General features: G+C 51.7%; 2 protein-coding genes across 2 annotated transcripts; one reads left to right on the forward strand and one right to left on the reverse strand.

Annotated features, from left to right (window-relative positions):
- The first annotated feature begins 3,227 nt into the window (after positions 1-3,227).
- On the forward strand, positions 3,228-4,055 carry EI97DRAFT_64555 (uncharacterized protein). The gene has a single exon (XM_033802984.1). The coding sequence runs from the start codon at positions 3,410-3,412 to the stop codon at positions 4,034-4,036; it is 627 nt and encodes a 208-aa protein (XP_033653115.1). The 5' UTR covers positions 3,228-3,409; the 3' UTR covers positions 4,037-4,055.
- Positions 4,056-9,303: 5,248 nt separating this feature from the next.
- Positions 9,304-12,614, reverse strand: EI97DRAFT_64592 (phosphatidylethanolamine N-methyltransferas-like protein). Its single transcript, XM_033802985.1, has 4 exons — positions 12,327-12,614; positions 9,635-12,224; positions 9,481-9,571; positions 9,304-9,362 (listed from the first exon to the last, which is right to left on the reverse strand). The coding sequence occupies exons 1-4, from the start codon at positions 12,511-12,513 to the stop codon at positions 9,309-9,311; spliced, it is 2,922 nt and encodes a 973-aa protein (XP_033653116.1). The 5' UTR covers positions 12,514-12,614; the 3' UTR covers positions 9,304-9,308.
- Between the last annotated feature and the right edge of the window lie 242 nt (positions 12,615-12,856).

Below are 12,856 nucleotides of genomic sequence, written 5' to 3' on the forward strand. Positions count from 1 at the left end.
ACATAGCGATGTTAGGCAACTGTTCTTAGTCTTGCCCAGGCGTTGCGCTCACTATGGGAGGCCGTAGCCACCCATCTGTAGTCATGTGTGATGAAGGGAAAGCCATCTTCATATTAGACCGTTGAGCCGGAGCGCTGTCACGGCCGTAACGGCCGTACTTGCTCTTGTGCCGGTACGGGCAACCAAGACTCGTGGTAGACTTCAGGCGCCCATTGCTTCGATGGCAGCAGCGATCACCGTTTTCTTCATCATCATCGTCGTCTCTACTGTTGCTGCTGCTGCTGCTGCTGCTGCTGCTGTCGTCGCTTTCGGTATCGCAGGTATTGCTACTGAGCGTGTGGTTTGGAAGCGGCTTGTTGTAGAAAGGCGATGGCTTTTGTCGTTTCGCGGAGCGTGCGGCATGCTCAACGTGGCACTTCGACGCCGCATTTGGCTGCGACTATGACGTTTGCGGGCCATAGGACCAGAGGGAGAGGCAGCCTTCAAAACGGATCAACGCCAGCGGAATACCAGGCTGACGCGAGGTCCAGCACCGCCCCCGGGTTCCTATCTTTTCGACCACGACCTCAGCTGTGGCCCCTGCATGAAGTGTCTGGGCAATTTCAAGGGTGCAAATGTTCCACTAGTATCCGTCAGCCTAAAGGGGGTTTGGTGATGCCAACTCGTCTGAAGCCAGGCTGTACTTCCGGATACGCATCCCGGAGTCTCCAAGCAGTCTCAGATCCTTCCAGCTATCCTTTCGCATAACCCGTGTCTCGTCAGCTGGACAGACAAATGAATCAAACTGAGACCTGGCAGAATCTCCGATATCCATACGATTCCCTGATCGTCGGCAAGACCGAGACCCAGCTTCGAGTCAAGCCCACGCCGGCGCTGCCCACTTCCGATGGCGCGACTTCGCTCAGGTTGGGTGATTGGTGTCCACTTCTGCCCGCGCCCTAGGGACCTGCTTCAGCCCCTAGTTTGCTGCAAGTGACGCCGCAATACGAGGTTTCGGCCATGAAAGCTATTTATGCCAGACAGACGCGTGACGTATTGGGTTGATTCCATTGTATGACAAAGCGCGTAGCTTCGTGGCCATTCAGTGCAGCAACCGAGCTTGGTATCCTGGCAGTGGCAGCGAAGTAGGTCGCATGAGCATCAATCTCCGAGCCCTTGTTCGGTTGATTACAATTTGTAATGCCGTCCGTTGATCCGAGCAAGATGTTGGCGGTGTTACGTGGCCTTCTGGAGCGGAGGCAGATCAAGCTTCGGCAAATTCTGAGAGCACCGTTCCTGAAGTCGTCGAAAGGTAATGCGAATGATAGGATCGAAATACTGGACAGGTGAAATGAAGCAGAGAGGCTGCTTCATGGAGGGAAAATATTGACGACAGTCGAAGTTGCTATCAGTGAAAAGGTAGTAGAGGCAAGGTTCTACCATGCGCAAGAAAGTGCTGGTAGAAAGAGGATGGCGAGAGTCTAGAGGTTTGAGGTGAAATAAAACCAGGACGGGAAAAGCTTCTTATACCTGACGACGATTATGTAATGAACATGGATTGCTCGCAGATCTATGCCAAGATTTTGCTGGCTTGGAGGCGCCCATTTTCGGATGCAAAACACTCCAGATATGGACGCATCTAAGCGAACCCAACATCGTTAATCGGGAAAGAGTTGTTTACACATATGCATTAATCGGGTAAGCGACTTCCTCGGCAACTCCAGAGTTCCTTGTCCGCCTAAAGGCGTAGCATCACAAGCGTCATTGACACCGCACTGCATCGTGTTATTTCCGTCGTACGTGTTATTATCGTAAGTCTCTTCTGCCATCTGAGTGAACGCTCTTGAGACTGACTTTTGGAGTCTTCGTTGCAGCTGCAAATCCTTTCAAGCGATGAATCATTCCGTCCCCCCTAACACCACGGAACCGAGTCGGATATTACCTCCCCTCTCCCAACCGCCCAATACCACGCCTTTACCTACCCCTTCGGATCCGTCCATCAGAAGGCCATTACCTAGCCTTTCCGAACCGTCCAACACCACGCCATCAAGTACCCTCTCCCCACCAGCGCCCACCCCGAAACCTAAGCCGGTAACCAGAGGCCCTTCCACCCGCGGCCTCTCAGACAGTCTTCGTCTGAATATATGCCGGGAGCTTCTGAACGGGACTCCAGCCAAAATAATAGCCGCGCAACAGGGCTGCACCCTCAAGTCCGTTTACACCGTTGCCCACAATCTCCGCACGTACGGCAGCGTACGGAAGCCCATAGACGCAGACGGCGAGGTCAAACCTCTGGGCCGTCCAACGAAACTCAGCGATGCGGATGCGGAGGCGCTGTTCGAGGAGCTGCTGCGATCCGGGTGGATGGAACAGAGCGAAATGGTCAAGTGGTTGAGGGCGGAGAGGGGGATAGAGGTGTCGCAGTCGACCATGTCGCGGTTCTTGAAACAGAGGAAGTGGAGCGAGACGAGTTTGCGGGCATACTGTATCACCCAGAGTGAGGGGGGAAGCGGGAGACGGAGAGGAAGGTGGAGGAAGAGAAAGGCGGAGGGGGAAGGGGGGTCCGAGGACGCGCAGAATATACTGCACACACAGGGCATGGGCTCGACACCGCAGAATATCCCGAACACACACGGCATGGAAGATGTTGTGACCACGGAAAACACAGGGCCGGGGAATATGTGGCATTTGGCTACTGCGAGTACACTTGCATCCTTTGGCTCCTCTTTTCACGGGCAAGTAGTCCGGACGGGCGGTGGTGACGATGACGAGGAGCACCACCGAAGCCCCTGACGTCCTTGTTTTTGTTATCTCGGGCACGAGAGATACCACCGCGCGGAAGAGCCTCCCGCCGACCCATTCCTTGTCGGCTTTTGAACACTCGCGGTACGCCATGAGCGTCCGTGGCCTCCATTTTGAGCTAACACCAGGTTGAGATATGAGGTTCTGTTTGAGGACATGGAGCCAATCTGAGAAGACGTGGTGGCGGTGGTGGCGCAGGCATGGTGACTCGGCGAGAGAGGGTCCGACTGGTGAGATCTATAAGTAAGGCCCTTGCCCCGCATCTCAATCTCACCTCGCCCTCAATCTCACCACTTGCCCTCACCCGCACTTCGCCCTCACGTGTCGCTCAAGTTTCAGCAACCAGGGGTGGACACGTGGTGGAGTAGGCACAATGAGCAGAGGAATATATAGACTCGATGTCGACCCCGAAAATGAAAATTTCGCCGAAATTTTGGTAAATCTAGGAGTCAATCCACCTATTTCAGGACCCCTAATCTTCCCTGGGAAATCGAGGATCTGGGGAGGACTCTAAGAAATCAGCGACGAAGGAGTGAATAACTCCATAGAGCTGGCTACTGGTTACCCTGACATCGTTGTCGTTCTCCGTGAACCTTGCGACTCCTTCGACAAGCTAGAATTCGACGAAATGCTGGAACAGTCTCCCACTCTGCTGCTTGTTGACAAATCGATTCAGTTAGCGACTAAAGGCACGCGCAGCATTCACGACACGATAATTCTAGATCGATGGATGTTTAGAAGCCAATCGATCCGAAAGACCGAGTCTCCTCAGACACGGCTGGTGAACGACGGCATCTCATTCTCCGCATTCGACGATATAATCGCCTGCATCCGTCCCAAAGTCGTGCTCCTATGCTGGCGCACGCTTCATAACAAAGTCAAGCCGTTCCTACTACCGGAATACTGCGATCCCTTCCGCTCTGCGCCTATTAAAGCTTTAAAGGCCGGTTACAGAAAACCTAGCAAGATGCAGATCAACGACTACGGTGCCCATGAGTACATCTGTGTCAACAGCTTTCACCCAATGTTGAGTATCTACGAGAATGACAAGTACGCGTATACAAATAAACCGAGGGAACTTCTTTTTATCTTTACGTTCATTCAGGCTGTGAATACGCTCCAGGAGCGCTCGATTGAGGGCGAGGGAATTGAGGAGTTGAGAGAGATAGCTTTTATGGAGAGCCGTTTACTGCCGTGCGAACAAGACGTTGCGAGTCAGGAACTACTTGATCGATTGCAACAGCTGGGGTTGTGAGAGGAGTGTTGTAGCAAAGTAACGTTATTGCTCTATTTTACGATTCCAAATTGAATGAGATATTAAGCATTGTATTAGTATTTTTTGCAAGCACTTCTATTATTGTGTTGACCCGTACAGTTTGTACGTTCAACTGCTCGTCGCTTGACGGTATAATGTTATTGTCGATGGCGCGAGAGGACGTCGTGGGCAACACGATTTCGGGGAACATGGCGGCGGCAGAAAAAGGGCTGGAAGAGGTCAGCGAAGCGACGATAAAGGAAGTAGAGGAGTGTTAGGAGGCAAGATAACGGTTTAGTGAACGTGCCCTCCAGTTATTCCTTTAGACGGCGAAGCCCGTTCGTGTAATCGTCGGTGGTGGTGTACATGTGGTGATGTGCGTTAGCTACGACCGCTCTGCCACGTTATTGACGCAACTAAATGTAGACCTAGCACTGAGCCGATAGATATAAGTTTGTCCCCCCCCTTCCTCCCCAATATTTCTTAATTACCACCGCTTCCTGTTACTATTCCTTCTCAGCCATAGGTTCGGGCAACAAGACGGAGAGCGCAGTTGCTTTTATTAATAAGAGCCTATCTGCTCTCCTATCCTCTCTATCCTCTTCCGCGACTGTCGAGGACGACACTCTGTACGCAGATTACCTCTATTAGCAGGGACAGAAGCGGCTTCTTTCAATTTCTAAGGGGACAATTTACTATGCCTGCATTGCATATACCGCTACACGCTATTCCTTTCTTTGTGGCAAATCGAGCTGGCAGGTCATGCATCTCGGTCAACTTTTTTGAAAGAGACGTCAGACATCTTGCTAGAGCTGTTGACTTTTAGGTGGAACTGCGGGGTGGGTGCAGAAGTAGATGGGGGCAGAAGAAGGGGACTTACATAGTGGAAGATGACTAGGAGGATCGTAAGGCGGTCTGGAGCCGGTGTTAATTCAGTAGAGCGAGACTTGGAGCTGATTAGTTTCGGTTCGAAGCTATGCACGATGGAGTCGTGGCGATAATGGCCATCATCCCTCAAACCTCGACGCTCCTCCCTCTCCTGAGTGACTGTTTGCTGTGTACAAAGGGGACTAAGTTCCTACTCGGGAGTCTTATGTGCTCTTCCGCGGTCTACAAGCCATATCTTGAAAATCGTTCGTTCCCCGGCGTATCAACTACTCAAGCAACCCCCGAGACAATTCCCAAGACCGAATGACATATAGTTGTCACGTCAAGCTTCTTGAAATAGGAACATCATGATTCAATTTCATCATTTGTAAGTACCGGGCAGGTCCGGAAGGCGTGAACTTTAGCTTTCTGGCCCAAGACATGCGAGGGTAGCAGTGGTCTTTGAAGACAGAAGAACCGGGTGCGTGAATGCAGTATGTATAGGAAAGTACGGAGATTTTATATGGTGCAGAGAGATTGGGAGAGCTGGTCGGAGGGGAGAAAAGTGAGAAGAAGAGCATATGTGTTGTTTAGCTTGGTACAGGCCGATTAGCTTGCTGCTTTTCAAATGCTGCGAACTAGCACATACATCTACATGTAGTATGGCTTAAGTATCAAAAGGGCCCGTCGCCGTGTTAGAGGAGGGACTCGCGAGCTAGAACATATCCGTAGCGCTGGCATTTTAGATAGACACATTCGCCTGTATTTCTCACCTCCAAATGCAAAGTCATCATGATATGTAAAAGGCAGGAACGTGGACAAAATGGAGACATTATAATCCATCCTCCGATAATAAGGAAATCGAACGGGCTATAAAGCGTTGATAGAGGGAAGATCAAGTCATTCTTTTTGGTTGACATAAAAATTGCAGCAACCCCTTTAGAATGTACTTGTTGGTAGTGATTATCATCACCGGCTTAATAGCGTTTTAGCAAGCCAGGCGCAACGTCTCTCATACACAACGCTCTCCATCCCAAGCAACGAGGCCGCAACAACCCATCGCCCCTTCCCACCTACTTTTTCGAACAGACATTCCCCATCCCCATGGCATTTTGTTTTATTGCAATACCGAGTTTTGTGCAGAAGGAAGGAAGGAATGTGCCATGCTTTTATACTGCAGGAAGGTGGTAACGAGTTGGAGCTTAATTTTGCCAAGTTCTTTGAAGAAAGGGCAGCGGTGGATGAGAACATGGAATCCATCTTTGGACGGTGGATAACGGTGCTGATGATAACCAGCGCCACATCGAATCGCCTGCAAGATAGAAGCGTTCAAAACATATGTGCGGAGGTTCAGACTTTATAGGTAAGTTGCTTAAAGAGAACAGGACTATGAGGTCGTAGAGACAGGAGATAAAGATCTTTTTTAGGAACATGTACCATTCACATGTCATTTTTGGTTAGCAACATAACATGCATGAGCAGGTTGATGATTTCAGGCAGTGACATATGTTGTTTTTGGATCTGATTTGAATTCGAGTTTCCAGCACGTAAGTGGCGGTTGTATGTAAATCAGAGTAGAAGGAGCATTTATATACTATAGATGGACCAAGAGTTGAAAGGATTATTACTTGAGACGTAACTGACTCTCTAGTGCAAAGGTTACGGACGACCCGCTTAACCGTGAACTACTTTGATACTACAGAGCATCACCATCACCAACTTCAGCAATCAAAACTACTTCGAGCGAACAGAACGATGGGATCACAGAAACGGGTCAACAAGGCTTTCCTGGGGACATGCACTCCTCACAGGCTTCTTTTAGGTTAGCAAAGATCGTAATGTTAGGTTAGGAGTAGAGGGCAAGCAGGCGCGTTTATATATCACAAGGAGTGCTACCGTGGTTGTTACAAACGCACTTGAAGTTTGAAAATAGATGTTCTAAATAGGCCCGGCGGAGTCTGCTTTTCAAGTGCAGATGATGGCGACAATCATTATTTTCCCGCAATCATTACAAATAGGATAGACAGTTTAAGACAAATCGGGTACTTGGTTGTTTAGTAAACGATAGAGTTGTCTAGAAAATCGAGCAATGGAAGCAGGTGGTGCGACATCAGTACTATTTAGGGTGCCAACTCCCGCTCTCGCGCATGCTTGACCGAGGTCCTCGTGACATTCTATACTTTCTAAAGCCTTTGAAACTCCAATAGACAATGCACACAACATAGGCACCTCCCGTGCCTTCCTAGCATACACTCCACGGCGTAGAATTGTATCTCGTCGTGACCAGAAGGTACCCCTGACGTGGGAAGAGCTTGGGAAATCCAATCAAGATCGCAAGACATATTCGTCCAAAATAGTTTTCGTAACTCGTAAAATTAGTAACTCAGGATCTGGTGAGCCCGGAGTCATCCACGCTCTCACAAAAAAAAAAGCTCACTACTTCTAAAATAGAAACCGACCACATAGCCCACCGCACAAACTCGGCCTCGCAGAAAGAACCACACCCTCCTACTTGAACTCTCCATTCCTACCCAAACACATCAACGCACACCTGCGAGACTACGCGTCTCCGTGCCTACCAGCCGGCTGATCCCGCAGTGTGGCCGCAGCGGAATAATACATTAACCTCTACAAGTTACAAGACCGTAGGGAACAAAGCCGTTGACTAACGCCTTAACGGCCAATATCTCAAAATTCTGAATGTCGGCATGTTTAGTTTAGATGCAAGGGCGTCCCGTATTAGAGAGGGTGCGGGCAGTCACTGCGAAAGTGCTACAAAGCAGCGTCACTGGTATCGCGATCGACGACAATAGAGGAGGAGGGATACTACCAATCTGCGCCCGTAGGCTCCGAGTACTAGCTCTAGCAATTAGGGAAGAAGTTAGGAATGATAGCTGCGGTCTAAATAAACGAAGGAAATACGAAGTGTTGCTCCTCTAACTCTCCTTTCATCCTGTGGAGCACACAAGGCCGCAACAGCTCAAGTCCAACTAGCCTATATCTATTTAGGGATCCAATCTTTAACTCCTTGACCAAGCCGCTATGTCTGAGGCTCCCTCTCGTAGACTGTGCCTTAGAGTACAGCCTACACTACTACCGCTTAGGTAATACTCCTAACTACTCCTCTCGCAGCCAGCCAATCTAACTTGTTGGCCGCCCTTCTTACCTTTACCTAACTCCCTACATATCCCTTGCCTCCGCACTACTTCCCAAATCCCAAAATAGCATCCTCAGGCTCAAATTCTTGCCCAGCAAGGGAGCCGTGAAAGGAGCTGTGAAAGCACGTGACGCACATGAGCTGGGTCCTTTCATTCCCAGACGGCTACCGGCTACATTCTTCCGCTCTCCTCTTTATACCACCTAGGCAAATCGCACAGACACGAGCGGGCGGGGCTTGTTGAGTACCGTCAGTAATACTGTCAACTACTGTCAATTTGCGGGAGTCTACTGCACGTACGTACACAAAGCATACCTGTAGTCTGTCTAGGTACTACCCTGCGGCTCAAAGACCTAGTGCACCTTACCCTCGCCCTTACGCACTAATGCGTACTTGCACTCATACTTGCACCATCGGAAACACGGAGTTTGACACTCCAACCAACGACACCGGAAACCCGCAAAAGCGACGAACGATGATGTGTTTTCTCTACTGTTAGACTAAGACTGGGTCTACTTCTCTACCTTCCCTATTCTATTCTATCACACCCGTCTACGCCTGCCGCCCGTCTACGCCCGCCCGTCCACCCGTCCACCGCTTCAACACACAACCCTCATGCACACACACACCATCAAAGCAATACACAAATCGTAGAGAAAAAAAGAAAAGAGGCAAAAAAGCAAGCAGCTAAAGAACCGTGACATAACACCACCCCCCAAATCCTTCCCCTCCCTCCCTCGTCTCATCCAGCGAACAATAAAACGAAACTACCCCGCCACGACCACATTCCCTTACCATGCATGACAACGCAACATCCCAAAGTACAACAAAGGTCTCTTCTTTCAAAACCTCGTCTACCGTGTACTCATCCTTCTTCATCCCATTTTCTTTTCATCCAAAGTCAAGCCCATGACGGACGCCGCTCCCCGCTTCCCGCCTCCGCCTCCCTAGTTCGTTCCCAAGCAGGTGCCCGCACGCCCTTCTCCACGTCCAAAACAAAGAAATTCACAACACATGGAAAGCCACGAGGCTCTAGCAGTAATAGCAACAGCGACACCCCTCTTTACCACTTCCATGGGAACCGCAAGATATTCAATTCATTATTGTTGCGCCGTTTGACAAAGATAGGTTTTGTGCCGAGACGGCACCATCCGCTTCCACATGGCAGCCGCTCCGGATCCGCTCCGCTTCGTTCCATCCGACTAGCCCACTCCACTTCCATCAAGCTAGTCTACTAATTTACTGTAGTTAGCGCAAGGTAGGCGTGTTCCTGCCTTTGCCCGACGACATGCTGTAGGGAGCCTGTGTGGCGAGCTCGTTAGCCTTGAACCTCGTAGTCGGAGGGATAGAATTGGGAGAAGAGAAAAAAAGGAGTAGACGTTGATAACTTCGATGGCAATAGCAACATGAGCTCACGTACCAGGACTTTCTTCGCGTTGCAAATCCGCCAAGCCAGATTCCTCACATTGCCATCGGCCTGCACAACCTCTGGTGCGAATTCGATACCAAACCTTTCATAAGCAACACAGGTTAGCCAGCATCCCCTCACTGCAGCAGGACAACTCAGTACTCACATCTGCAACACGGCAAAAACCACTCGTCTCGCATACTTCCCATCCCTTTCGACCAACCCGCCAAATCCCTCCTCGGCCGTCCCCGGCGCAATCTCCGGATCCCGATCGAAACAATTCTGGATAATGGGCAGCAGCGCCTGCTCCACGGCCCGGTGCATGGTCCCCTTCTCATCGAGCTCGACGTTCTCCTCGTCAAACTTGGGGATGCTGATCTCAAACGCCTGGCTCAACGCCATGACGTTGTGCTTGCCGTTGTGGTGGTACCGGAACTCGAAGACGCCCGTCGTCCAGAAGAGCTTGTCGCCGCGGAACTCCATCTCGCCGGTATAGTAGGACGAGTCTCCGCCGTCGGCGCGGGCCTCTTCGCCAATGACGAGCTTGTCCGAGACGAGGATGCCTTCTTCCGCGCGGACGGAGTCGTATTGGCCCTTGTTCGTGGCGATCCAGCGGCCGTTGGACGCGATGCTGGTAATCTCGCGTGACGGGTTGTCGGCCACCATGTAGAGGCCTATCCAGTCCTTTCTACTGTGGTTGAGGGGCGCTCGCCAGCGGACCTTGATGGGGGCCCCGTATTCGAGGACGAGCGTCTTGAATTCGTTGGTGCGCTGGGCTGGGGTGCGGGCGAGTTCGCCTTCTCGGGCTGCGATCTGGAAGTAGTCGGTTGGGGTAGACGATACGGTGCCATGGATTTCGACGCTGTAGTCTTTGGGGTTGAGGCCGGCTAGGTCGGGCTCCAGGCGCGTGATGGAGATGCGTGCAGGGTACGTCTTGAACAGTGCTGGAGTATCCTTGAAGAAGGTGTTGACGCCCGCTGCCAGTTTAGGCCGTGCAGTCTCCACCAGGTCTTCGATGAAGTCGACAGTGGACTGAAGCATTCCATCAGCCCTGTTATGCAGCTTCCTGATGGGCGAGGGCAGCGATTGCTGCAGCGTCTTACTCAGACCGGACACCTTACGCAGGTTCTGGCCGTATAGCTTCTGCATATGCGGGCGCTCGACGAATTGGAGGAAGCCGAGATTGAGGATATGCGCCGTCGCTGCAAGATAGAAGATTGGGGTGCTCCACGTGATCAACGCTACACCCCATACTCCGGTCAGGCCCAGGACGCGTTCGGGATTATTGAGGAAGCGGTAGATGCCAGAATAGGTCAAGTTCTTCGATGGAGGGTCAAAGAAGAAGTCGCCAAAGAACCAACCAAACTCCCCTAGGGAGTCGTAGATGCTTATGTCTGTCCACAACTGTAAGGCGATGAGAGCGACACCGACAACGTGCCGAAGAGTGCATAGTCCGTACGTCCAATCCGGCGGCAGACTGTACATCTTCCAGGCCGCGCAAAGGAAGGATGCATGGCACATGGTCATGCTTAGGTGGTACATGTACTTGAACTGTTGCCAGGCCTCTTCCTTGCTCTCACCGTATTTGATGAAATGACGCGTCCACGCTTTTTCGGTTGATTGCCGGTCCAGGATGAACCCAATTCCAAGAGCATACCACAATCGCCACAAAAACGCGTTGACTATGAAGAAGGCTCTGACAAGCGTCGTGTTAGGTGTAAGCAGTGTCAGGCAAGCCATGTAGAAAACGAAGAGCGTCACGGCCACATCGATTGCTCGATGGAAATCCACATTTTTGATGCCAATGAGATTATGGATTTGAGGCGGCTGGTCGTGTGCATCAGCAGTCTGCGTGGATTCTGCAAAGGCGCCTTCGGACTGGCTCGATGTCGGACGTTCCGCGTGACCGGTAGATGCCGAAGGTTGGTGCTTTCGGGGCGGCGGACGATTGTACGTCTTCTCGATGTGTGGGCTCTCAACGAGAGTCAAGAAGGCAAATTGGGCAGCGTGGGCGATGATGGAAATAGCTAACACTTTGTAGCTAGCGGTCATCATGGAGATGCCATAGTAGCCGGCATAGCCTACTGAGTACATGGGGTGCGGAGCCATCTCGAAGACTCCGTCAAACGTCAGTTGCTGATCGATCAGGTAGAAGAAGTCGCCCCAATACCAGGCATAGTCCTTGACTACACGGTGGGCATCCAGCTTTACCCAGAGATTGAACAGGAATAGGACGATGCCAGTGAACCACCGTAGCGCCCACAGGACCCAGCTCTCCTCAGGCCGATTGAAACACGCTATGGCGAACAGGCAGTAGGAGACGAAGTCACACATGAGGATCAGGTCTACGACACGGCGGAACAGCAGCCAGGTATTGTACTCGAGCGGCGCTTCATCGAACTTGTAATCTTTTGGGATCTTGGTCTCCATCTCGCGCTTGAGAAGCTTATACAGCCGGGGATGGGGGTTTCTGCCCGATTCGGGCTTCTCGAAGATGCGCGAGTGCTTGGCCCATAGAACAAGACGGTTATGGTTGGACTGGTGGTGGAGCAACCAGCCGAGGCCTGCGTTGTAAGCTGCGCGCCAGAAGAGAAAGATTACAGCAAACCCGGGGATGCGAGCGGTGGGGGGTAGGAGGTACAGCGTGAGTATCAGGCCTGCGAGCACTCCAAGAACTACCAAGTCGGACAGGTTTTTAGGTTGCGAGGGAGACAGGAGCTGCGACACCATGTCGTGTGTTTGGGGCACGATGAAGACTACGGTAGAATGAAGATATTAGTGCACATTCGCAATGGCAAGTCGTTCGCAATGGCAAGTCGTCTGAAGCTGCCCGCATCGTCGGGAGGGTATCCACTCACCTGTGCCATCTGGAGTGCGGCCATACGTGCGCTTCTCCTTGAATTGCTTGCTTTCCTCTTCCTCGTTGAGCTCCAGCACACGCTGTCTCGCGTCATCTGCATTCTCCAAACGTACTGGCTTCGCGGTAGGACGCTCTCGGAGCTTGCTGTCGTTGGTGACAGTCGCGTCGCTGCCGAGGTTCGTCATGGTTGCGGCGGACGGATGGCGAGGAGCAAATGAGGTCGCACAGGGCCAGCAGTGGTCGAGGGGACGGACCGCGATAGCAATACGACTGCCTAGAAGGGAAGACGGTTCGATCTCTGCGGAAATGCTGTGTAGAGCGAGGGGTACGGCCTTGGGAGAGTCAAGGTGTCTCGTCGTCAAGGGAATGCAAACGTCGATGGGCACGCTATGGTGCCCACTTCCGGGGAGGATACGTGTGCAGCGGACGAGAGTAAATGGTATTGAGGGGGGCCATGGAGTGTTGAGACTCCGCCAGCAGTGTGTTGAAGAGGGAGCGGGGACAGAAGTGGGTTTCGGGCGTCTTCTG

This window comes from Westerdykella ornata, assembly GCF_010094085.1.
Source record: "Westerdykella ornata strain CBS 379.55 unplaced genomic scaffold EI97scaffold_13, whole genome shotgun sequence".
Classification (NCBI taxonomy): Eukaryota; Fungi; Ascomycota; class Dothideomycetes; order Pleosporales; family Sporormiaceae; genus Westerdykella; species Westerdykella ornata.